The following is a 26,345-nucleotide window of genomic DNA, read 5'->3' as shown; positions in this document are numbered from 1 at the left end:
TTAGGAGAGTAAGATAAATGTATCCACAATAATGGACCTTCTTGCCAAAATACTCCTGTAGGAATATTTTTTGTTGGTATTACAATGAATAATAAAGGCAAACTTATATCAATTCTGTCCAAATGCATATTTTCCATATATGTTTCAATAATTTTTAATGCCTTTCTTGCTTCAGGAGTTAATATGCGGGGTGAATTTGGATCTGATGGACCTTTTAGGATATCAAATAAAGGTCCCAACTCTCCTGTTGGTATGCCTAGATAAGGCCTTATCCAATTTATATCTCCCAACAACTTTTGAAAGTCATTAAGCGATTTGAGTTGATCTACTCGTATTTGAATTTTAGGTGGACGGACCATGGTTGAGGATAATAGAACTCCTAAATAATTAATTGGAAAATTTAATTGTACTTTATCTATTGCTATCTCTAGATTATAATTTTTTAACAAATTTGTAAGTGTGGCATAACATTCCAACAATGTGTTTTTATCTTTGTGTGCTAACAATACATCATCCATATAGTGAAATATTTGTAGTTCAGGATTTTGATTTCTAAGTGGCTGGATTGCTTTATTAACATAAATTTGACACATAGTTGGGCTGTTAGCCATCCCTTGAGGGAGCACTTTCCATTCATATCTCTGATCAGGACCTTCATGATTCAGTGCAGGGATAGTAAATGCAAAATGTGGACTATCCTCAGGATGAATTGGAATTGAAAAGAAACAATCTTTAATATCTATAGCTAAAACATACCAGGTTTTTGGTAAAGCAGACAATTGAGGAATCCCTGATTGAGCAGGTCCCATAATAACCATCTCATTATTAATGGCTCTTAAATCTTGTAATAATCTCCATTTACCAGATTTCTTTTTAATGACAAAAATGGGAGTATTATAGGGAGATACAGAAGGTTGTATATGTCCCTCCGCTAATTGTTGTTTGACCAGGTCATGGGCTGCTTGTATCTTTTCTTTAGTCAGGGGCCACTGAGAAACCCATACTGGTCTATCTGATTTCCAAGTGATTTTTATTGCCTCAGTGACCCCTTCTGAAAACCCAGTCCATGTCTATTTATTCTTTGATCTATTTGTATTGGTGCTGCTATACCTTGTTCTTGTTTTTCTAATCTTTTTCCTTTCCTAAAACCTTGTCTAGCCATAATAGTGGGTGCATTTTGATTGATATTATTTGTTAATGTCAAACCTAATTGATCTAAGACATCTCGTCCCCATAAATTTACGGGAAGATGATCCAATACATATGGCTGTATAGTTCCTTCACATCCTTCAGGATCCTTCCAATCTAAGACCATTGCACTTCTATGGGGATTAGTTGCCACTCCTAGGCCTCGAAGCGTTTGAGTGGCTTGTTGTAATGGCCAATGTTTTGGCCATTCTTGACGAGATATGATGCTAAGGTCTGCACCTGTATCCAGTAGCCCATTAAATTCATGTCCTTGAATATTTAGTTTTAGCATTGGGCGAGAATCTAAATTCAAAGACAGCATAGCCCAATCTACACCTGTGGAGCCTAAACCCCTGGAACCTCTTTCCATAGTAGTACTGGAAAATTTATCATGTAGGCTGGATATTATTAATAACTGTGCTATTCTATCTCCTGGTGAAATTACTGATATACCCTTTGGAGAACTAGCTATAATTTTTATTTCACCTTCATAATCGGGATCAATTACCCCGGGACTTATCATAAGTCCTTTTAGCGTAGAAGAACTACGTCCTAACAATAAGCCTACTGTTCCTTGGGGAAGAGGTCCTTTTACTCCTGTGGGAATGATTTGAACTCCCATCTCTGGAGTTAGTACTGCTCTGGCGGAGGCGCAGATGTCCAACCCTGCGCTCCCTCTGGTTCGTCTGATGAGAGATCGGATGGATAATGTGTCCTGGGTACTACCCTGATGGGGTTGCTGGGTTCCTCCATGGTTTTTCTGGGTTCCTCCAGTGCCCCGTACATTTGTGGTCGTGGGCCCCGGAGCATTGGGCCCCCCTGTCCGTTTTTTGGCAATGGAGCCTGATGCCTTTCTCCACGATATCGTGGGTAACCACCTGGTCCTTGTCCATTTTTTGATAATGGAGTACCCTCTATGGTGGTTTGAGAACGGCATTCATTAGCCCAGTGTCTCCCTCTACGGCATCGTGGGCAAATATCTGGTGTTCTATTCCTTTGATACCTAACTTTGTTATACCTTCCTCCTATGGGGCAACTCCTTTTAAAATGTCCTGTTTGTTCACAATTGTAGCATGTTTTTGGCCTGGCATCTAAAGCCTGTTGTACTGCTGCCAAGACTTGTCCTTGTTCATTAATGTCTCTACATAATTTAATATATGTGTTTAAATCTTCATGTTTCCATGGTCTAATGACCTCTCTGCAGCAACGATTTGCTTGGTCATAAGCCAGTTGTTTTATAAATGGCATTGCTTGTTCTGTGTCACCAAAAATTTTGGAGGCTGTTTGAATAAGCCTATCTACAAAGTCAGCGTAAGGTTCATTAGGTCTCTGTATTACCTTAGATAGCTGACCTTGTAAATCTCCATGTCCTTGTAAAGTCTTCCATGCCCTAACTGCGTCTGCAGCAATCTGTGCATATACAGCAGGATCATATTGAATTTGTTGCCGCTGACCCTCATAAGGTCCTTTTCCTAGCAACATCTCTAGACTTCTTTGAGGGTAACCGGCTGCTGCATTTCGTCTAGCTGTCTCCCTGCAAAATTCCTCATTGGCAACCTTCCATAACAAATATTGTCCTCCATTTAGCACAGATCTACACATACTAGCCCAATCTGCTGGAGTCATGTCCAAGTTAGTAATGGATTCGACCATGCTTACAGTGAAGGGTGCATGAGGACCATAGGTTGTTACAGCCTCCTTTAATTGCTTCACTGTTTTGAACTCTAACTCACGGTGAATTCGCTGCCCTCCTGCCTGCTCAAGTACAGGGCATGCTAATCTTTGAGGTCCTGTCTCAGGATCCCATCTATCAACTACGGGGGTTGAGGGGGTTGAGGGCCACTCAGCTATCTCCATAGGTGGAGCTGTTGGCTGAATTACGCCCTCTGGTGATAGATCGGTGTTAGTAGCAGCCTCCTGTTGTTGCTTCCCCCCTGATAGCTGTTTCTCCTCTAAGCTTTCTTCCTTTAAATTTTCTTCCTCTGTCTGACTAGCTTGAGAGACCTTCTCTTTTGCTTGATCTAAATTGTCTTTCTCCATGGTTTGAACCTCTAACAATTTATTTAACACTCTTTCAGTTTGTTTTTTACTAATTTCTAATCTGTTACAAAGATAACGCAACCCAAAAAGATAACACAAAACAAGACCGAAACAGAATGAAACAAAAATGGAACAAAAAATCGTTGTATCAATTTTCCTATTTTCTGGACATGTGCATTTGTGGTCTATTTCTATCTCTTCCTCAGGGGCAAACAACTTCAAACCTTGAGCCAACCATTTTTCCCAGTCTGCCTGAGAAAATTCTAGGGATAGGCAGCTTGAAACAAAACCAAAACAAATCAAAGCAAGAACATATTGTTTTTTAAAATGGTCACCCATTCTCTTGCCTTCCCTTAGGGGTAAGCAATTTCACTTACCCCGAAGCTTCAGACGTTCCCCGTCCGGGCCGCCAAATGCCGCAGTCTGGCTGGGCACAAATCACGAGCCACTAAAGCAGGAACAAATTTTATTTTTTCTACTGCAAGAAAAAACCTCACACACGCTCCTGGGGAATCCTCCCGAAAAGCCAGGAGGCTCCTCCAGCAACCCCCAGCCGGAAATAATTATCCGGGAAAACCCTCCTCCTGCACTTCGACAACCAATGGGAACTCCCGGGGAATCCCCGTGAGAACTAAAAATAGCGCGAGAACTCAAAATTAGCGCTAGAACTCAAAAGTAGCGGCAGAGGCGGATATTAACGCCTTGCCTGTCAATCAATACTATTGGCAAAATGCCAGGGGCCATACAGACTCGGCTGTGGCTCTCAGCAATGTTGATCTCCCTAGCCAAGATCACATCATAAATCAGCCATCAATTATCTGAAAAATATGTATATGGATATGTTAATTTTACTAGTGGTGTCTGATTAGTTTCAGGTATTGAAAGATTTATTTAAATATTTTCCCTAGATAATGTATTTTTTTAAGATAATGTATTCTATAGAAAGAAAAAGTAAGCTTGTTATTTATGTACCCTTAGATTCTCATGATGCAGTTTTGAGATTTAATTCTGCTCCTACACGTGGTTATGAGAGAGATGTTGGAAATAAAACCACTGTTCGCATCATTAACTCCCAGGTAAGATGGATGGAGTTCTTCACAGGGGCACCTTCTGTAGGTAAATAATTTAACTGGATGAGTGAACAGAAATGATCTGGTTGTCCATAACCATGATACATGCTTATTTTTGTGGGTCTTGTAATTATAAAAATTAATGATGAAAAATGCAGAGAAACAAGAATTTAGATGTGAATTATGACTAGGAAGAAATAAGTAAGATCAAAGGACAAATCGGAATAGATATAGAAATAGAATTTTTTATAATCATAGACTTACCATGTTCCATTTTGTGAGCTGAGAAAAGGCAACTCAGCTTAAAAGAAACCATGGCAATGAAGGCCAGGGAGAAAAACAAAGGCACAAAATCTGAGGGTCTCTATTTTATCTTTGAAACTTGAGTTTGTTATTTGAAAATTTAAAAGCTGAAAATGACTTGTTTAATGGAAAATGAAAATACCTCTTTTCTTCATGTTCTTAATAAGAATGTCTTCCAAATTTATGGCAAAATTACTCTCAGAACAAACTACAAGAATTTCTAGAGTTTCAAAAAATATGTAGAAAAAATATGAGGTGATAAGTGATTTATGGAAAATTGCTTGCAGAACAAACGGTTAGCTCTTTGTACAGTTCGCTGCACCAGGCAGCCTGCAGCGAGGTAAGAAACAATCACCGTATTTCCTTAATTCAGAGATATCATTGGCTGTAAGATCCACAACTAGTTTAATAGCAAGTCCTCAGAGAAGAAGAGATAAATCCGACCGAATTAAAATACATGCTGCCTGTAAGATAATCCTAACCTCAGACACATTAAAATATAAAAAAGTGCATTTTAATAATGGCAAAAAAATATTGCCTCTTAAAATGGAGGGAGAAAAAAAAACAGAATTTTCCCCAAAAATGATAGTTTTTATAAAAAGATGATTGGCAGCTGAAATCGACGAGTTCAACCGGAACCAGATAGGGCCACAGAGGGAGGACTGTGGCTGGCACTCTGGAGGCTGCTTTGTAACTCAGCTCATTCACACCCACACCGTGTCTGAATTACATGTGGAGGCTATTAGAGAGAGGGTCGGAGGACTGAATTAGCCGGGCAGTTCTGTGTTCCAGGGGCTAGAGCTCAGGCCACTAGCTATGGTGCAGAGTTGAAAAATGTAAACTGATATTTGAAAAAAAAACCTCTCATTTCCCTAAACATTCTTTAAGTGCCTGAGTGTGCAATGGAAGCCTCTCTCCCTCTCCCAAAGGCAAATAGAAAGCCGTTTTATCCTTGCTCTGGATCCCTCTTTTAAATTTTGAGCTCTTTTTAAAAAATATGCTTTTGAAGTAGTAAACACTGGCTGCATTTGAACTTTTTTTTTCCTATGTGCTTGCAGATTCTGACCAATCCCAGTCATAACTTCATTGACAGTTCTTTGTATAAAGACGTCATTTTGGTGGCCTGGGACCCAGCTCCTTATTCCGCAAATCTTAACCTGGTAAGTGTTTCCCTGAGGCCCTGACCCCGTGGTCAGACAGGGCCTCGGACTGATAAATCATGGGGGCGGGTCAAGAATTGCAGTCAACAGAATGAAATTGATCATGGGTCCTAACTGAGCACATAGGTGTGCACACATGTTGATGCCCAGGTATGGTAGTACTCTTGAACATTATCCATCAAATGCTAAATTGCTTTTGTTCTAGAGGAATGGAAGAAAGATGTACATATCTAAAGGCTCAGAAATTCCTAGAGGTTGGGCTGATTAAACTTACACTGGTTCTCATGTGACCGGAAGACATCCCCCTCAGAGTGGTTGCAAGACCTTTGGAAATAAATTAAAAGTGGTTGGCAAGAAAATCTAAATTTTGTGCATCCACAGCTCATTGTTATTCAAATGGAGCCTGTTCCAGGTTTTCCTTGAGTGTTCCTCTTTGCCTTCTGCTTCTGAACCTGTTAAATTTTATGCAATAGAGCTGAAACAAGTTTATTACTAGTCATCAAAACATAAGCAGGCTGCATTTGGGACCTTCTGGCAAATCATCATCTACCTAAGCAAACAGCCAGCAACTTTTAATGGAGCTTTGAATGAAAAGCCAGTGAGCTTCGTTTTTAGTGAGGGTTGGAAAAGGTGGACAATGTTTAGCCTAGCAAGGTATGTTATCAACTATGCAAATGCCTTTAACTTGTTTTTGCCATGACCAGAGAGCCTGCAACTTCCTTAACCCATTGTGTTATCATTTAGATGTGCAACACCTGTAAAAACTTAACTGTAGCATATAATATATAATTATATAATAAATAATGTGATTGAATAATAAAAACACTAATGGGAAGAATATAACTATATTATAGTATAATAATGTTAGTTAATATTAATTAATGTAAGTATCATCTTCTGATTTCCAACCTATTTTAATGTACCCATATAATTTCATTGAAATATTCACAAAATTGAAAACTTGGGACTTAATTCATTAAGATGAATGTGGAGGCCAGGTATTGAGGGCTCTAACAGGTAACAGTCTAAGAAAGCTATACAACACAGAATGGCTCCCTCCTGAAGGAGTGTGGGTCACCATCCATCTGGAGACTGAGGCTGGACATGGATTGCCACCACATCTTAATAATAGGTGCAAATCAGAATCACCTGCACAAAATTTTTCAAAATCTGTCCATCAGACCCCCAATTTAAAACCACAGAAATGTTTCAGCTTTGGACAATGACTTGGGATCTTCCTATACCCCCATGATACCCATGGCATCTACTTGAAAGTGAGCACAGTGCTCTCAGGGCCGTTAGAGCCAAGCCTTTTCCCACACATCTTCTCCAAGCTGCATTTTATGGTGGCACCTGACACACTTCTGAAGATCCTTTTTAATCAAACCTTACTGCTTTTTTTTTTCATACAGTATACCTACAATAAGTGCAAATGCACATCCTCATGAATATTAACAAATGTATGCACTCATGTATCCACCACCATAATCAAGAAAGGGAACAGTTCCATCACCCCAAGAGTTCCCCTGTCACTCCATCCCAGTCAGTCTTCGCATCCCTGCTCCTGGGCCCTGGGGGCCGTGGTCCACTTTGTCACTATAGATAAAATTGGGAAAATTTATTTTTTGAAACACACTATTCATGACAAAGATCAGCAAACTATGGCTGGCCAAATCTGGCAACCACCTGTCTTAATCAATGCTAAAGTTAGCACTTAGTAATAGCCACAGAGACCACTCACAGAGTTTCAGGTGTTTATCATCTGACCCTTTGCAAAAGCCTGATAATCTCTGATTTATTTTTTTCCTCTCATTTTGTTAAAAAGCAAAGCATCATCTCTGCCAGAACTAGAACCCTGGTCTTGCTTCATACTTGTTCCTGAGGAAGTATCTATAACCATGATAAGTAACGGTCCTCCATGCTCCCTCTATCTCCAACCTGGACCCTCAGCATCTACATCCACTTGCTTGCATGCTGTTCTGTCTCCTTTTTACACTGTAGTTCCCTGTACTTGATTGCGTGTGTGTGTGTGTTTTTCCTTAGTGGTACAAGAAGCCAGATTACAACCTATTCACGCCATATATTCAACACCGTCAGAGAAATCCAACGCAACCATTTTACATACTTCATCCTAAATTTATATGGCAGCTTTGGGACATTATCCAGGAGAATACCAAGGAGAAGATTCAGCCAAACCCTCCATCTTCTGGTTTCATTGGTATGTGTATATTAAAAATTGTAATCATTGGGCAGGACCTCGTATTTAATAAACATAGTCAGGTTATATAGTAGAGCAATTAACAGGTGTATTTAGAGATTAGGCCAAGGAAATGAGAAATAGTCTTTTCCAGTTATCTATTACCATATAAACAAACACCTCCAACATTTCAAGGTATAATGCAATACATACTTTATTTTCTCCCATGATTTTGTGGATCAGCATGGGCCAGCCTGGATGATTTTCTGTTCCATACAGTGTTGATGGAGTCACCTGGTACTCAGTGCTTCATGGAATGGTTCCACTTGCAGGTCTAGCCCCTTGGCAGGGAGAGCTAAAACCAGACCCCAGCTGGGACTGTTGAGCATGAGCCTGCATTCTCTTTCATGGTGGTCCCAAGGTAATTAGAGTTCTTAAAACGGCAGCCCAAGATCCTAGGGAGAGTGTTCTAAAAGACAGGAAGCAGAGGTTGTCATGTTCTTAAAGGCAATGCTTGGAGACTTGCACCATGTCAAGCGTGCTATTCAGTTGATCAGAGCCATCTCAGAGTTTACCAAGTTCATGGGGAAGCAACATAGACCCTACCCCTTGATGAGAAGCAAGAGACAGATGTCCAGGAATTTATGAGTCTCTTTAATTCACTACTCACCCCCATTCAGTTGCTTATGGGATGCCAGACCGAGGAGCTGAATCTGTGACCCTAAGACAGTACGGTGTATTTTAAGGTTACTGGTAGGTAAGAACTTTGATGAGACTAGTTTTAGTATCACATAGAGTTCTCTTAACTGGAGAGTCCACTAGCTCTAATCCAAGAATGGATTTTATATATATCAAGATAATCACACTTAGCCTATATATTTTCAGCCAGGTGTTAGACCTCAAAATTTGTGGTTTTGCTCCACTTCTTTATGTTTCAGCTTATCACCAATTATTTATTTGATTTTATCCAAGTTGTCAATATTGAGGCATATCTTAGATTCCCAAAATGATAGGAAGACTACAGGAAAACCAAAGGATATTGGTTTTGTTGCTTTCCAAATTTCAATGAATTTACCTCGATGATCCACCCTTGGGCTACGCAAAGGTCCCTATGAATAGAAGAGAGATTTAGGGAGATAATGCTTGTTTGGTTATGAATGCAGGATACACATATATCTGGAAGCAAGGCTTTCAGGCTTGCACATTCTGGATTGGGTTTATACTATTGTAATAATGTGAAATATTTTACGTAGAGCTCCAGAAGAAAAATTTACAATAGGACTGCATATTATTTTCCTTAAGTCTTATTTCTCCCCCTTCTTTAAAGCCATGTTTGAAACTCTTTGTTTCCAAATCACCCATGAAATTCCAAATTCTTTATCTTTTGTGTAGTTTAATAGGATCCTTTTGATTTAGGAGAGAAAGTATTATCTGGTTTGTCAGCAAAGGGTAAACAGGAGAGAGTAATGCTTGGACAGCATAATAGAATGTTGCCGCAGTCTGACTGGGCACAATTCAGGAGCCACTTGTCAAAAGAAACAAACTTTATTTTTAAAACTACAAACGCCAAACAAAACAGCTCCTCAGGAAAAACCCTCAGAGCCCAACTGCCACCACTGGCTTCCAGAAGCCTCTCTCTCTACACAAACCACACCACCTCCCACAATCCTCCTGCTCTTGAGGCCGATTGGCTGGGTCGCGTGGGCGGAGCCAAAGAAGTCCCCCAATGAGCAGTTCCGTAGTCTGAAGGGCAGGGAAACAGCCCAATGAACATGACCGCAGAGGAGCCAATCAGCTAGATGTTGCTGGGGCCACTGTGAGCCAATCATCAGCTGGCAGCTTGAAGGGCAGGGAAACAGCCCAATGAACATGACTGCAGAGGAGCCAATCAGCTAGATGTTGCTGGGGCCACTGTGAGCCAATCATCAGCCGGCAGCTGGAAGTTTGCTGGCAGCTAGAAGTTTGCTGGGGCCCCTTTGGCTGTGGCTCTCAACAGAATGTGGCACAAGTTTTATAAAGACTTCTTTTCATATTGTCACCTTGAATTCATGTGAATAATGTTTGATTAGGACAAAGGGGGGGGGACTGTCAGATATAATTATTATTGACATGTAGTTTTAAAAATTCAAAAGTTATGTTGTTATTGGCAAGAAAAGTTCTTGCCCACACATTTTGTTGAAGGAAATCATGCCACATAGGACCAGCTTCCTTTGATTGCTATTTACCTAGAGTCTGGAGCTTGCAAAGGCTCATGATTACCTTTAAGGCTTCCTTTGCATGAAAAGGAAATTGCAATTCAATGTCATTGCAAGACTGTAGGTCAGGGATACCTAAGTGTGAGTTTCAATCCTTCTATGCCACTTGCTAGCTTTCGACTTTGGTCAAGTTGCTTCAGTCTTTGTTCTTTGATATCCTCAGGCAAGGAATGGGAATAATAATAATAAAATCGTTAGACAGATAAGGTATCTTGACAATTTACAATCATTATTATTTTCTAGCACTGCCTCATCCAATACAGCAGCTATTAGCCACGTGTGACTATTTAAATCTCAATTAATTCAAATTAGACAAGAGGATAAATTGTTTCTGAGCCCCAGTAGCTCCATTTCCAGTTCTCAACCACGTGTTCTTGGTGGCTTGCAGATCAGACGGTGCGCACAGAGAACTCTGCCATTGTCACAGAAAGTTGTGCAGGGCAGCACTGTTAAGATTTACCAATGAAAGAAAAACAGCAAGTTGATAACTTCCCACTCAGCAGGCTGTGCTGTATGGGCGGGATTGAAGAGACAATAGAAGCCATAGTCTGACTTTGTTAAATTCCCCTCCTCCTCTTGAGCCTCACCATGGTTGTATGAGAGCTCTCTCTAAGGATGGGCAGTAGAGGCAGCCTGGATGAGCTTTAACAGCACTCCCTGAGTATGTTCCCTGATGCGGTTGTAGTCTTTGTTCTCCTCTTTGGTCTTGATCAGAAACAGGCTGAGAGCCACAGTCTGTTTTATCATTTATCTGACATTTTCAATAGCAGTTGAATGATGTCACCCACATCTCAATCTGTCTGCCATAACAACTTTTAAAAAGATCAATGAGTTTTGTTTTTTTTTTTTAATCAAAAAGTATTTTCCACATGCCTCTTCACGTTTGAAGGTCATGTTGAAAAGTATTGACCTGTTGTCTCAGTAGTCATCATATCCAAGCACTCTCACCTCTAACATCCGCTTCTAAACAAAAGAACCCATGGTAGAGCTATTAGGAGGGATCAGAATGTTTGCACAGTCCAACATTGTGCCCTTGGTACACAGGTCGCCTGGCCAGGGTGGGTCCTTGCTCACAGAACAGCTTGGCAGCATCCCTCACCTCCTGCTGGACCCACCCCATAGGTCTTTGCTCCAGATGAAGCTGTGAGAATTACTTTCTTCACTGACATGTTCATTCAGGTGTGAAAAATTGTCTCTGATTTGGTGACTTATATTTCCAAACCTATCGCCTGCATTTTCTTATATGCTTTTAGGGATCTATGTATGTGAAATAAAGGAACTCTAAAAGTTGGCTGTTTTGAACATGAAAGACATTTCTTTTTATGGAAATGGATTCAATAGGGAAGTTAGGTTCCCAGAGAGATGCCCCTTAAATGTAGTGTGATTGGTACTGTTCAAGAGACTCAATTCATCGAGAAAGGAGTCATCCACCACGTGGACACTAATTGAGCACCTCCTGTGTACCAAGCAAAGGTCCTGCCCACTTGGAACATGCAGTGAAGTGGAGGAGGGGGCACTATGATGCACAGGTATGTGTGCATTAATGAAAGGTAATTACAAACTGTGACAAATGCATTGAAAGGAGCAGGGTGCAAAAAGGGCTGGGCAGTATCTACTCTGGCCATCACTGTGTTTTTATTCTCAGTGTGGCAAATAGTTGAAAAACAAAACAAAGTAAATACAGTTGGCCCTCCTCATCTGTGGGTTCCACACCTGTGGATTTAACCATCCATGAATGCATGTTCTAGCTCCGTGGTACTCAAAGGTTATCATACATCACAGTTGCCCATGATGTGTATGCTTTTCACTGCAAAGCAAAACTTAGCTACTAAAAACAATAAGCATGTATCACCTTACAGAGTTTCTGTGGGTCAGGAATCCAGGAGCTGAGTGACTGGATGACTCTGGCTTGTAAAGTCTCATGAGGTTACAATTGAGCCCTCTGGACCAGGCTGGATGGTCTGTGCTTCCAAAATGGTTTGTTGGAAGGGCTGTTGACTGGAGGCCTCAGTTCCTTACCCCACCAGGCTGCTTGGGCACTCTTATAACATGGTGCTGGCTTCCCAAGAGCAGGGAATCTGAGAGAAAGAGCAAAGAGGAAGGAACAGTGTTTTTATGATGCCATGAACCATCAGATTGGTTATATGCTATTCATTAAATAAGTCAGCTCCCTTGTGGGAAGTAAACTACATGGAGGCATGATTAGAGGGCAGAAACCATTCAGAGCCAATTTTGAGGGTGTCTATGACAGCTTTTTAAACCAGATTACTCAGTGATTCTGAGTAGGTGGAGGTGGTGATAATTTTCATTTCCAACAAGTTTTCAACTGGTGATGATGCTAGTCCTAAGTCCACACTTTGGAAACGACGTTTTTAGCTTTTTAAAAATCTCAGAACACTAGAAATCTAGTTGATAGGTAGACATATTGGTATATGTCCCAACAAAGTGATATGCACCGGCTTCAGTGAGAGGACTCAGGATTCCTGCTCATCACTTACTCATACTGATCACGTCTTTGTTAAATGTTGAAACACAAGTGGAATGATTATTTTTATTTGTGTTTAGTTAAAACAATGTTATTAAAAATTATATTATTATCTATTTATTATTATATTATTAACAATGTTATTATTAAGACAGTATTATTAAAAATATAACATTGATCTTTGTCTTTGAAATTGTGTAGCATTAAACCCTACATTCCAGATTTTTAACTACAAATGCAATTATGCATTTCATTTCTTTTGAAGACATAGCTATAAAATTTACTGCTATTACTAATAAACAGATTTTATGCTCTTAAAAATTATTGTGAAATGGCATACATAATAGCTGCTTGTAAATGTCATTTTTTAAAGTGAACTTCTGTTTGTTTCTATATCTCATTTCATTGGGAATACTGATTAATGGGTTATAAGTTAGGAAACCTACTCCCATTGATTTCAGAAAACCATCCTCTCCACAACATTTGGTGAGATGATTTGGTGCAATGAACTACATGTTTACATCCTCTCTAAATTCATATGGCAAAATCCTCACCTTCTATATGAGTCAGTTTTCATCAATTTCCAAATACCAGACAAGAACAATCAAGAATAAGAAAAGTTTCTTTCAGGCTCACAGTTTGAGGCTTGGTCCATGGTTGGCCCCCTCCATTGCTCTGTGCCTGAGTGAGGCAGAACATAATGGCAGAAGGGGACAATGGAAAAAAACACCGCAGCTATGGCAGAGGAAAGAGTGAAGAGCCAGGGACAAAATATTCCCAAGGGCATGCCCCAGTGAGCTCCTTACTCCAGCCATGCCCCACCTGCCTACAGTTACCAAGTTTGTCCATTCCAATTATTAATCCATCAATTGGACTAATCCACTGATATTAGTGGATGAGGTCACAGCTTTCACAATCTGATCATTTCACCTCTGAACATTGCTACATTGGATATCATGTTTCCAACACATGAGTTTTCCAGGGAACCCTTCATACTCAAGCCATAACAACCCCCCAAAGTGATGGTGGTACCAGGTTGGGTCTTTGGGAGTGATTAGGTTAGGAAGGTTTAGCCATCATGGTTGGAATCATTGCCCTCATACAAGAGGCTCCCAAAGGTTCATTAACCTCTGCCACCATGTGCAGATGCACCAAAAAGAGCCATCCTTGAACCAGGAAGCAAAGCCCTCATTAGACACTGAATCTACTAATACTTTGATCTTGGTCTCCTCAGCCTCTGTCACTCAATTTTAGAGTAGCCTGAATTGACTACTAAGACATTTCATCCAATACCTTCTATTCTAGAAGGCTAACATTGTTTTTACACCTTCCTTAGCAAACCCTAGCCCACTACCAACTGTCTCCTTGATGGCTCACAAATCATGTGGTTATGCCATGTTGGATTAGGGTGTGTGCGTGTGTGTGTGCATGTGTGTGTGTGTGTGTGTGTGTGTGTGTGTGTGTGTGTGTGTGTTTCTGCTGGGAAAAGAGGAAGCAATAAATGTTGAAGACAAAAAGAGTTTAGATGGAATTTCTGCTGGGTTTATCAGTCTGCATGTTTCTTCATTAGTGGGAGTGGAGATGTTTGGGCATCAGAATTGATCTCAGTACCCTAGGGCAGGGTTAAGTCTTTCCTCTGCTGCAGAACATGTATAGTATCATTCCCAATGAGGAATAAAATCAGATTTCCTAGTGAAATCAAATTTGGACAGAAATACTTAGTTTGCAACTAAATAAATTCTTATGTTATCTGAAAATTATTATAAGTTTCCTTTTCTGCTTCAAGAGAAACAACAAAAGTTGTAGGATTTGAAAAACACATTAATCATGTGACGGAAGCAAAATCTAAATACTTTTTCATCAAAATTTATTGTTGGGAAAACATCTCATTTCAGAAGTTTGTAATTCACATACATAGGAATTTATCAAATCTTATATGTAATTTAGTATGCTTTTAAAATAATAACTGAATTAGAGAATGTGTGTGAACCATTAAATTTTTGCATAATACAAACCTATATTTATTTTAAATGAATTCTCCCTTTATACATTCACTTTAATATTAATAAGATACTCATTAAAATTTTAATATCTATAATGTACACTTAAGTTAGTCCTTTCAAATTTCTAAAATGATATTTTAAAATCATGTTTTCTACTTTTTTAAACATTGAGACCCTATTATTGCTAAGAAATCTGCAAAATATTTTGAAAAATCACTATTAAGAAATGAATATTCATTGAACTTAAACATGGAAACCTAACTCAAAATGTTGCACATTGATTACTGATCATTATTTTTCAAGACATTTTTAAATAACTTTTCATATGCATTTTGACCTTCAGTAATAAGGTAAGTGAAATATGACTTGACTTTTTAAGAAATCCCATAATATTAATATGTAAGTTTGGGGAGGTTTACAGATTTTTTTTTAATCCATACAAAGATTTTGGTCCAAGGCCTAACCAAACCCTAGAGAAGAGAATGACTATCTTGGCTCAATAGTTTTTCTTTGGAACTTATTTTTTTATTTTATTTATTTATTTATTTTGGAGGTGCTGGGGATTGAACCCATGGCCTTATGCATGCTAGGCAAGCACTCAACTGACTGAGCTAGATCCCCAGCCCTCTTTGCAACTTTTTTGAAGAATCCCCTAGAACTTTGTAGTCTTTCTAAAAAGCAAGGCAATAAGTTTATTAACTAAATGTTTAAACATTTTTAAATATGAAATAACCCACACACACTTCCTGGAACTGCCATCTTGGTTTTCTTTTATTATGTCTTCCAAGTCTTGACCACATTGAGGTGTTAACACTGGTGTGATGACCTCACCCTGTCTCAGCAAGTGACACCACAGAACAAACACACAGTTAACATTTGCTGAGCAAATGAGTGAAGCAGAGAGTGTGAGGTTGAGATCTTTCTCTTGAATTCTTCACTTCCATGCATAGGATGGCTCCCTCCTCCATCTATCACTTGGCATGTGCATTGTGATTAACACCGTGAACTCTGAAGAATAAAATCTTGGCCCAAATAGCAGTTTGAGCTTGAGAAATCTACTTACCATCTCTAAACCCCAGTTAATTGGCTTATAACTCAAACATACTAACAGTCCTTTTAACCTTGGGTTTTTATGTGACTGATCACAATAACTAATATTTACTGTTTACTATGGTTGTGATGTGTCTTATCTAAAACTTTATGCTGGGTCAAATAAGACTGTATTTCCAAGCAGCATATTCATTAAAGGCTTATAATCAAGGTGAATATAGAGTCTGGTTTCCTTTGCTATTACAGAGGATATATATAATTATATCAGATAGGTATATCATAATTTATGCCTCTCTTTAGTTGTTGAATATTTTGGTTGACATATCATCAAACAATTATGTTGATGAGTCATTACTATATTCATCTACTAACACATACTTTGTAAGTTTATTTTATATATATATATGACATCTAAAATTTTCTTTCCTTCAAGCTGATTCCTTAAAATAAATTTCTAGAAGTACTAATATTAGAGTAAAGGTTATAGCATTTTGATGATTGTGGCGAAGTGCTGACTAATAATCACTTTCCTAATGACTAACTAGTTGAATTTCTATGTCAGAGTCCATATCTGTCCTCACAATTCACAGAAAGAAATAACTAGTAGATGGCACTGGAGATGTATTCTACATACTATTCCCTTCTCTAAATGGATTCATACACCTACTGGGCTGCACAAGTATTTTGAAAATTAAAAGGATGTAGCAAGGTAATTTAGATGAGGACTGGTTTCTTTGAAGCATAGTAATTTTTTCAATTTAATTCCTTACCCTCAGACAGTTAGCAGCTACTTGTTCACATATGAGGAGCATTTCTCTATTTCATCCCTAGTTGCCTACTAGAGATTTTTACCATGTTATTTGGTGCAGTGAAGTCATTTTGATTCTGCTTCAGCCTAACTAAGTAAAGAATGATTTACCTGGAATCCCACAGCTTCTCTTTTGCCATCATAATATTAGATAATTTTATAGAAGATGAGTGAGCTCACCTTGGGTCAGAAAGCCTGGCTAACATTTGCTACCTACATACAGAAGGTATTCAGGCAAACCAGGGGGGACCACGAGACAGACAGCCCGGCCTCCTGTGCAACATGCACATAGACATGGAGCTTATTTAGAATGTACAGTTGCCAATTTTTTTATTATAGAAAACATGAACACCCTCACTCTCTTTTGCAAAGGCAGCCTCTACTGATTATATTGTAAATAATATTTCTGAAATTCACAGAGGCAAACACTATAATTTCGGGCTATTTAATATATACACAAGAATAATATGCTTAACAACAAGTCATAACTTCCTTTCTTTTCAATTTTATATTGCATTTTGGGATCTAATTTCCAATATATCATCCAAACTCAGAGTGTTAACACAAAATAATAAGCCACTTAATGTCCTTTTTTGTGTGTGATTGTGTAAAATGTGCCACAAATTTGTTTGATTAGGAACAACAATGCATTTTTCTGTAAATAATGAGTCAAATAATACAATATAAACAAGCTAAAAACTGGCCTTCCAGTATTATTCTTGCATTTTTATTTCCTTTAATGAACTGGATGTTTTTTAAATTTTTATTTTACTACATCAAGTTCAAATTCTCAAACCATCTTTTATTTACAAATATTTTCTAGAAATGTCACTTATAAAGTCACTTATTTTATTGAAAGAATATTAAGTGTGGCTCTCATAGTTTCTAACTTTATGATCAAATCTATGGAGAAATCACAAAACATCTGCTAGATTTCCAATCACCTGGCACATTTAATATACTTAGCCTCTCACCTTTACCACTCACTCAGAAAACTGTTTTGCAATGAGCCATCAGTCTCAGAAATGCCCAGTTTACTTAACATATGAATTTTGTTCAACTGCTTAGTAGAATTGATTTAAGATGATATTATCTCCTGTTACTTGAAATGTGTTCTTTTTATATACATAGCTCATTTTGCTATTTGATGAAATAATATTTTCATCAAGGAGAAAATTCCATTATTCTTAATGACTTGGGATGTTATTTTAAATATGCAGCAAAGTAAAAATCAACATAATTTTTCTGTAATTACAAGTAAGCTCGATGATTGTACTAGATTCTGGTAAAATACAAAATATGTCTCTATTTGCAAATAGAGATTTGCAGAGAACCTTATTTATTCAGAATTTGTGATAATCTGACCATGGGTTCAAGAGTGCTTTTTAATCCAGGTTTTAGAGCAAAGAAATGAGTGTCCATTTGCTTATTGTGCTGAAATCATACAACATGACATTTTATTAAGAACAGTTGAAAAGCATTTTAATTGGTTTGATAATTATGTTGCATGATACAATATTTAAAAGCACATTTTGGCAAATGAATGCCTCTTGAGCCATGATTGCCTAGAAAATACAATATTTTTTTCTTCAAATTAATCCCTTGTATGGATTCATCTGTAAAAATTGGCCATATAAAAACTTAATATTAGTTGAATTCTGCTTAAAGATCTTAAATAGGTGGCTGAGTGCCCATTTGACTGGCTTGAAAAAAATATACTAAAAAGTATTTAAGTGTTCATTTGCCTTTCAAAAAGTCCAATTCCATCTTGAAAGCAGTAAAACTTTTGTTAGTGATAAAAGCAGTTAATTTTTGGTAGTTGTTAAACAACATTATTTAACATAAAATCTCTTAAGTGATTTTTAAGTTATTTTTTACTGAATTGCATGATATGTGGTGATTTGTATTCTCCTTGCATTTTAGATAATCCTGAGCCAATATTAAAGAGGAAATGAAAAAAAGAAGTCAATAACATTTTTAGCCTAACCAGATGTGAATTCCCCATGTCAGTCTAGCATGGGGAAGTGATTATGAAGTAAGGTGATATTTTGAATTTAGGCATATATGGCATCAGTGCAGGAAAAAAAAATTAACCTGGAAGACTTTGCTGCTTATCCTTAGGAAGACCTGCTTATAAGTTTAACCCTTGGCTGGCATCTAGGAACTAGGCATTCAGAAAAGTTCCCTACCCCTCTAACTGGTGAGAGTAGTTCTCCATGCCTGTTACATGCAAGAAAATGGGTTATGCTGGACATTTACTTTCCTTCTAAGAGACTAAAATCTTGTTTATGTGCCAGGCTGAGATTGCTTGTATGACAAGCTCCCAGTAGAAACTCTGTATACCAAATCTCTGACAAGCTTCCCTGGTTGGCCGTATTTCATGTATTGTTGTTGGAGTCATTTGGGGTGCTGTAATAGAAATAATATAGACGGTGTGTCGTAAATGATAGAAATTTCTCTTCTCATGGTTCTGGAGACCAGGAAGTCCAAGATCAAGGTATGAACCAATTTGGCTGCTGGTGTGGGCAACCTTGTTTGGTTAGTTGATGTGGGTAACCTCTTCTTGCTGTGTCCTCATGTGGCATCATAGGAAGAGATCCTCTCTGATGTGTCTTCTCATAAGGACATTAACTCCATTCAGGAGGACCCCACTTTCATGATCTAATGGCCCCCAGAGGCCCTACCTCCTAATTCACATAAAGGATTAGGATTTGCACAGATGAACTCAAGAGGGATGAGGAGTAGACGTCGCAGCTCACTGTTGGAGGAATTGAGTCCATCCTGTGTGATTTCCCTGGGAAGAGGGTTCCGGAAGCTTGCACCTAGTTTCCCCTTGGCTTCCTGCCATGCACCTTTACCTTTGCTGACTTTGTGTTGTATTCTTCGTCCTCATAAAACATAGTCACAAGTATGGCTGTGTGCCGAATGCTGTGGGTCTTCCTGGCAGATCACCAAACTTAGGGGTGTTTGGGGGACTCCCCACACAGTACGTTTTCAGTGGTAATTTAAAGAACATTTGAAAGCCGTGTGCTATTGGTATTTATGTCATTTGTGGATGATGGGGCTCAGCATTCTAGCACTTCCCAAGAGATGCTGATGGTAGTAATCAAACATTTTTCTCAGCATGACAAGTAGAATACTTTCTCCAGATATTCTAAGACTGGTTATAGGCTGGCCCCTGTCTTTAATTTAAAGATGAGTTCTTTAGTTTAATATTTTAAAAGAAAGTTTCTCTAAATTCCCAATGATTTGCACTGTGCCTAGCTTGATAAATGTTGAAGTTAATTGAAGATGATTCCAATAACTCTTGAAGGCTCCACTCTTGCCCAATTCAGTCCTGTCTGCCTGCAGTATCCCCTCCCCACCTGCTCCTTAGCACTCATACTCTGAACCATGTAAGCACCATTACACACTTCCAGACATTTACATCTAGTAAGTTTCTTCAGTAGAAACTTAATAAAGTTTCAAGAAATTTATTCTTCAGGTTTTTATGTATTGCTATGTATAATTAATAGCTCTTAGGAAAACTGATGTACAGATTTAACCACATCTAATAATTATTTTCAGTATTTATTAAATGACAGAATCTGAATCTAAATGAAAATTTATATATTAATATCATCCTTAAGAAAAATAAAAAGCCAAGTATGCATATACCAAATGAACTAACCATGATGATGGAAAATTTTTAAATGTTAAAGAGTACCTTCCCCTTTGGAACCATAATTCTCTTTGTCCACCTTTCATCTGTATCCAATGAGTTGCAAAATGGTTTTTTAACTTCCTTTTGAAGGTGCTTTCATACCAATTCCAGTATCCAGTATACTACTGTTGACTGCCATTTAAAGACTTTGGGAAGATTCTACTATTAATGAAATTTTAGAATGCTCTCAGCTGAGGTTCAGAATAACACAAAGCCACAAGTTCATATGGAAATACAAAATGAAATGGGAAAGCAGTGTTGCAAAGTCACCACCAGAGAGGTAAAACTCAGGAAGAATTATGCAGATAACTCAGGACACTTTCTTAACCTCTGCTGACTTTCAGTTTGGACAGATTGTGAACAAACTGAAAAATTCTTCCATTTCTGAAGCTCCTGAAGTTATTTTAAGGTATGAAGTATTTATAAAAGAAAATCACGTGTGTACTTATTATATTGAAAACATAACTTTTATTCTAGTCTTATAGGATATGTAATTTGAAATGTAGCAATTAGCTAGCAACAAGAATAATAATTTTCTCTAGAAAACTTTTTAGAATAAAATTCAAGTATCCAGTAACTTTGAGACCAAGACAAGAACAAGGCCATCTTGAGAAACTACCAAAGATTCTTCTTACTGGGATTTGGGTAGCAGTTCACTTCTAAATTAGCTGTCCACATGCAGGATGTCTGACTACCTGTGATAGCTCAGAGATCCCATTTTTCAAAGATTATGTTTGTTGTACCAGCCTGGTCCTCAAAGCTTGGTTGGAAGACAAGCACGGTCCAGAAATGTGTGTTATTGGACTACAACTAGATTAATGTGGAAATTGAAAGTCTTTAGAAACTTATAGCAACTCAACCTAGTCATGGCATCCAGATAAATGATCATTTTTCTAGGTAATTTGTCAATATTATAATTTACAAATGTATTCATCTGTGATGGATTATCACTACATATAATTTAGGATTTTTTTAAATCAATTCCTATACCCCAACACAAACAATGGAACCCACAGTTTGGGGATGAGGATAAATCCCAGCAACTGCATTTTAACAAGCTGCCCAAGTCATTCTTTTTCATTCTCAAATTTGAACACTACTACTTTAGGAGGAGGGCCAACTGCATGATTATTGTATTTTTCTAAGTATGACATTGTCTTTGGAGCCAGTCCGTTTAAGAACCAGAGATGCAAAGGTCACAACTGACACAGAATTGACCCTAGTCCCCACAGATGCAGTTATGTTAGTGGCTCATAGAAACATCCAGCTAACAGACACCTGTGGTTCCTGGGTATGATTCTATTGCCAGTTTATAAGATGCCTTTGTGCAAAAGATGTCCTTGAAGCCACTTCATGACATTGTGCAGGGAAAATGTAATAAATGCAGTCATCTCTAAGTGTCTGTGGGGAATTAGTTCCAGGATCTCCCTTACACCACAGTTGATGGATGCTTAAATACCTACACACAATGACACAGCATTTGCATATGATCTAGGCACATGCTCCTGTATTCTTTTAGTCATCTCTAGAATACTTAAAATACCTAATGAAATGTAAGTGCCAAATAAGTAGTTGTTATACTGTATTGTTTAGGGAATAATGGCGAGATAAAAGGCTGGTGCATGTTCAATACAGATGCATGTTTTTCTAGAATATTTTTGGTTGGGTTTGCCAATGTGGAGCTCTGAAACACTGAAGGGCTGCATGTATATCAATCAATGATGCTTGTGATAGGAAGAGCACTCCCTTAGTGGTTCCCTGGATGCAGCCAGCACAGTGTATGCATGCCCAGGTGAAGGAGAACAGCCAGTCTTGTGGTAAAATATAGTCCCAATTAGAAAGCATCAAAGCTATCCAGCTCCATAAACATGGACCTGGGAAAATTCCACTTCCAGAGAATATGTACATCAGACTAGGGATAAAGGGAGAATTCAATTCCCTGGGCAGATGAGCTTCCTCACTCACCTTGTCAGCTCTTCATAGATGATTTTACACAAGGGAGAAAAAAAATCATAGATTATCACTGCCAAGTAGGAGGGAGAGTTTTGTATGTGTTGGTGCCCATATATCAGGTGTCCAGCAAGCACCAATTCCTTGCTCTCAATTGACCCTACCTCAATCATATAGCTTGGGGCTGGCCCAACAGAAAACTTGCAGCTGAAAAATAGGTTTTCTGTGAAATAAGAAAGGAAACTGGGAGTCCTGGGAGGAAACAAAGAGGAAATGATCAGTAACTTGGAAGGTTTTTAAAATTTCTGTTTGTTCTGTGGAACTCAGAGTCTCATGCATGGTACCCAAGTGCTTTACCACTGAGCTACATCCCTAGCCCCTTTTTTAGTTTTTTATTTTGATACAGGGTCTCCTAGGCTGACTCCAAACTTGCAATCTTCCTGCCTCGGCTTCCTGAGTATCTGGGATTACAGGTGGGCGCCAACTTCAGGGTTCCATCTTCCTATGCCTCAGCACACCATGGGCTACATGTATTCCATTTAGTGGAAGTTGTAGCATTGCAGGTGTAAAGAGAGCAAGTGCAGAGCAGATGTTTCTCGCCAGTCAGCCACATCCGTCATTACCACTCCCCGCAAAATGGTCTCTTTTACTTAGTTCTTCACCGAGTTTTAATTTTCTTTCCACATCAGGAATCCTCATCATGATGTCCATGTGCAGAGAAGTACACGTGTACGAATATATCCCATCTGTCCGGCAGACGGAGCTTTGCCACTACCATGAGCTGTACTACGACGCAGCCTGCACCCTGGGAGCCTACCACCCGCTGCTGTACGAGAAACTCCTGGTGCAGCGCCTGAACATGGGCACCCAGGCGGATTTGCATCGCAAGGGCAAGGTGGTCCTGCCAGGTTTCCAGACTGTGCACTGCCCTGCACCCAAACCCATCAATGCACACTCTTAAAAGTGACTCTTGAGAATCAATGTGCAATAAGGTACTACTGTTGTCCTCGAAGTCACAAAAGAATACTTGAAACTAGATTTTAGACAATGTAGTATTGAGTCTTTAAACTGTAATTTAGTAGTGACCCTGAGAATTCTTCTCTTTCTAAAGCCATTGAGTATTTATTACTGCTTTGAATATAGAGATGGAATTTAAAAAAAAAATACTCGAGAAAGATGCAAAAAAAAAGAATATATAAAAGAAAACAGATGTATAACCATGGGTATGATACCTCCAAAAAGGCTGGCCTTTCTTATGCCAGTGGTACCCTTTGTCGGGGTGGGTAATGAAATGGTTTCTATCTAGAAATATCCAAATTGAGGTCTAGTACCTAGCGTGTCACTTATCTATGTATTCATCCTTAAGTTTCCTGGGTTTTATGATGAATGCCTGAAATATGACTCAGATGTTTTATCTTGGCAGCAAAAAAACCCCCGTATATCTGATCAGGTGCACAAGTTTCCACCCTTTGTGTCCCCCATCTCCTCTTTGCACTGTCCACTGAATGCTTTGCACTCTGCGTATCAGGACAATTTCTAAAACCATAAATCATCCGTCCTGAGCAGTCCAAGGAAATGCCCAACACCTGAGAGCACCCAGACAGGCCTTTTGTCTCCCTGCAAGGCTTGGTTTCCCTCAGACAACATCACTGGCAAGTCTACACAGAGTCACGAGGCTGCGGAGGCACGGGGAGGACTCAGCTTCAGCTTCTCAACCTTGTGCCTCCAGGCCTGCAGGTCCACCCCACAGCTCTTGGGTAGCAGGTGACTCATGTGACAATTGGTACAACCTGGCAGGAGAAGCCAGGGGACAGACTTGTTCCTTCCAAACTGGACAGGACTGTGGCGCCACCAGCCCGGGCTGTGGGGGACGCATGCCTATCTCTTATACAGATTTCTTGCAGGTTTATATCAGCTGTTGGAAACTTGACAGTGATGTACTCTAAATTTTCACTGATTCTTTGTACTGACAGACATTTAAAAATCCGATCCTTGTTTTCACCAGTATGTTTGATGTCAACAGCATGACAAAGCCATATTATTAAATAAAATTGTGTGAAAGCATGGCTTTTTAACAGCAAGGAAAGAAAATTTTCAGATGGAAATTCAATTAGGGGAAAATTTTCACCCCAATGTGGTAGCTATATTCAGGTTTTTAAATCTCAACTTGTGTCACTGATACATGATTATTATTATTATTATTATTATTATTATTATTATTTTGGTATGAAGATAGTGCAAAAGAAACATTTTGGAATACCTTAATTAAACATGCTATTATTTCAATATTAAAACGAAAACTATCTCTGTGGTACAGTTAAAACTCGTTGGCAATGACAGAAGCTTAATTAAATACTTTTCCCTTGCAGAGTCCGTGAATGTCAGGAGAGTTAGTGGAAAAGGGGTTTTTTGTTTCAGGATTGGTTTGTTCCAGAATGCTCTCGGGACTGCTTTCTTGAGCAAGAGTGGCTTACAGACACTGACAGCTTCTATTTAGTTATTCTACTCAGCAGAAAGCAAGTTGGATAACAGACATCCCCTGTGGCTTATTACAGTATCCAAGTGGGAGTAATTGAAAACTTTGAGTCCTGACAATATCTCATAAAAGTCCATCTTGAGAGCCCTGTTACTAGTCTATGAGAAGGGATAGATGGTTCTTCTCTGTGCTGACTTACATCTCAGTAGACATGGTCCTGCTGTGTTTCGAATTTCCCAGAAGGTCTCAGCTCATCCCCGTTTACGTGTGTAACAGCTTCTGTAACTCTAGAATGCAAGGAGAAAGTTATAATGTGGGACAAGTGTTTCCTCCTGGAATCCTTGGATTTTCTAAGCCTTCCAAGTTTTTCCATGTTAAATGCCCACATCTATTAAAGTTCTTTTCACTGAGCTCTAATGGATTCACTGATGGGCATCCATGTTATCCAGGACACCCTATCTTGGGTGACATGAGATGATAGCTAGAGAATCATATATTGGGATCAACATAAATATTCGTGTCCAAAAGCCCCCAGAAAACACTTTAAAGATTTTTAAATGGCATTCTGTTATGGCATGTGTACTTTTAAAAGGGCACTTTCATGAAGGTTACAAGAAAGACTGGAGAGCATAAAGGAAACTTAATTAAAATCTTTGAATTTATTATGGCCCTAAAGACTCATGGGGATCAGAGTCTGTTAAACATTCAGAAAGTGTGATACACATATTAATATAGTGTTGGCTGGGCATTCCTCTATTTAAAAGTTTATATTGTTTAAATTCCCCAAAATATTACACAGCGATAGTTAATGAAGGCTGCTTTTAGTAGTAGCTCAATGGGCCCTAAGTGGCAGTATTTTGCCAGATATTTATTAAATTTACATACCATACTTAGGAACTCCCATAAACAGAGTCGCGGCCTTTCTGTGGAGTAGTTACATTAAACGGCACTCCACCTCTGTCAGAAATCTGTCCTCTTTTAGGAAGGAAAGCTGGTTAAATCTTCATGGTGCAATCTGAAGCCATCAGGGGGTTCTTTGTCTACGCTCAGGACTAAGATGTCACATTTCTTTGCATTTCAAGACAGTGTCCCTCTATCTCTTGTTGTCACTATTGTAAAGAAACAAATGTTGACCAAGAATGACAATTCAAACACATCTAGGTTCCCCATAATTTTTTCCTCCAGTTGATCATGTGAGGCAGGAGGATAGTGTGTAACAAGTGTGTCATTCTCAATCCTGATTGTTCCCATGGAATACCAATGATGGGCCTCGACCCCGACTTCCCCCTCTACCTTCTTACAGAAGTAAGACCTTCCCCCTCTACCTTCTTCTTCTGTGGAGAACCTTGTGCTCAGGACCAAGAGATGATCAATTAAAAGCTCCATGTCGGCCTCAGGGCTGTGCTTCACCAGGCAATGCAGAGGTTTGACACATCTTTGCATCACTGTGTCTTTCCTGGTCTTCCTGGACACAGAGCTCAAAAAATAGCACTTCCATGTGTCTCATCTGCTTGGTCCCTCAGCCACTTGATCAATCCTGGACTCTCTGGTAGTCTTCTGTCATTATAGCCATAACATGTGGGCAAAAGCAACACTAAGATAATCCTTCACTTTTTCAAAATCGGGAAATCCAAGGAACTGGATAACTCTAAGATGA

General features: G+C 38.9%; 1 protein-coding gene across 1 annotated transcript in view; it reads left to right on the top strand.

Moving 5' to 3' along the window:
- The window catches only part of LOC144251089 (beta-galactoside alpha-2,6-sialyltransferase 2), a 35,674-nt gene extending 12,501 nt beyond the window's left edge, over positions 1-23,173 (top strand). Inside the window, exons 2-5 of the mRNA XM_077794210.1 lie at positions 4,207-4,304; positions 5,660-5,761; positions 7,805-7,979; positions 22,902-23,173. Coding sequence (XP_077650336.1) covers positions 4,207-4,304; positions 5,660-5,761; positions 7,805-7,979; positions 22,902-23,173 — 647 coding nt within the window. The remainder of the gene's footprint in view (positions 1-4,206; positions 4,305-5,659; positions 5,762-7,804; positions 7,980-22,901) is intronic.
- Positions 23,174-26,345: the final 3,172 nt, after the last annotated feature.

This window comes from Urocitellus parryii, chromosome Y (genome assembly GCF_045843805.1).
Source record: "Urocitellus parryii isolate mUroPar1 chromosome Y, mUroPar1.hap1, whole genome shotgun sequence".
In the NCBI taxonomy this organism is placed as follows: Eukaryota; Metazoa; Chordata; class Mammalia; order Rodentia; family Sciuridae; genus Urocitellus; species Urocitellus parryii.
The sequence above is the reverse complement of the archived record's forward strand: the minus strand, read 5'-3'. Positions and strand labels throughout refer to the sequence as shown.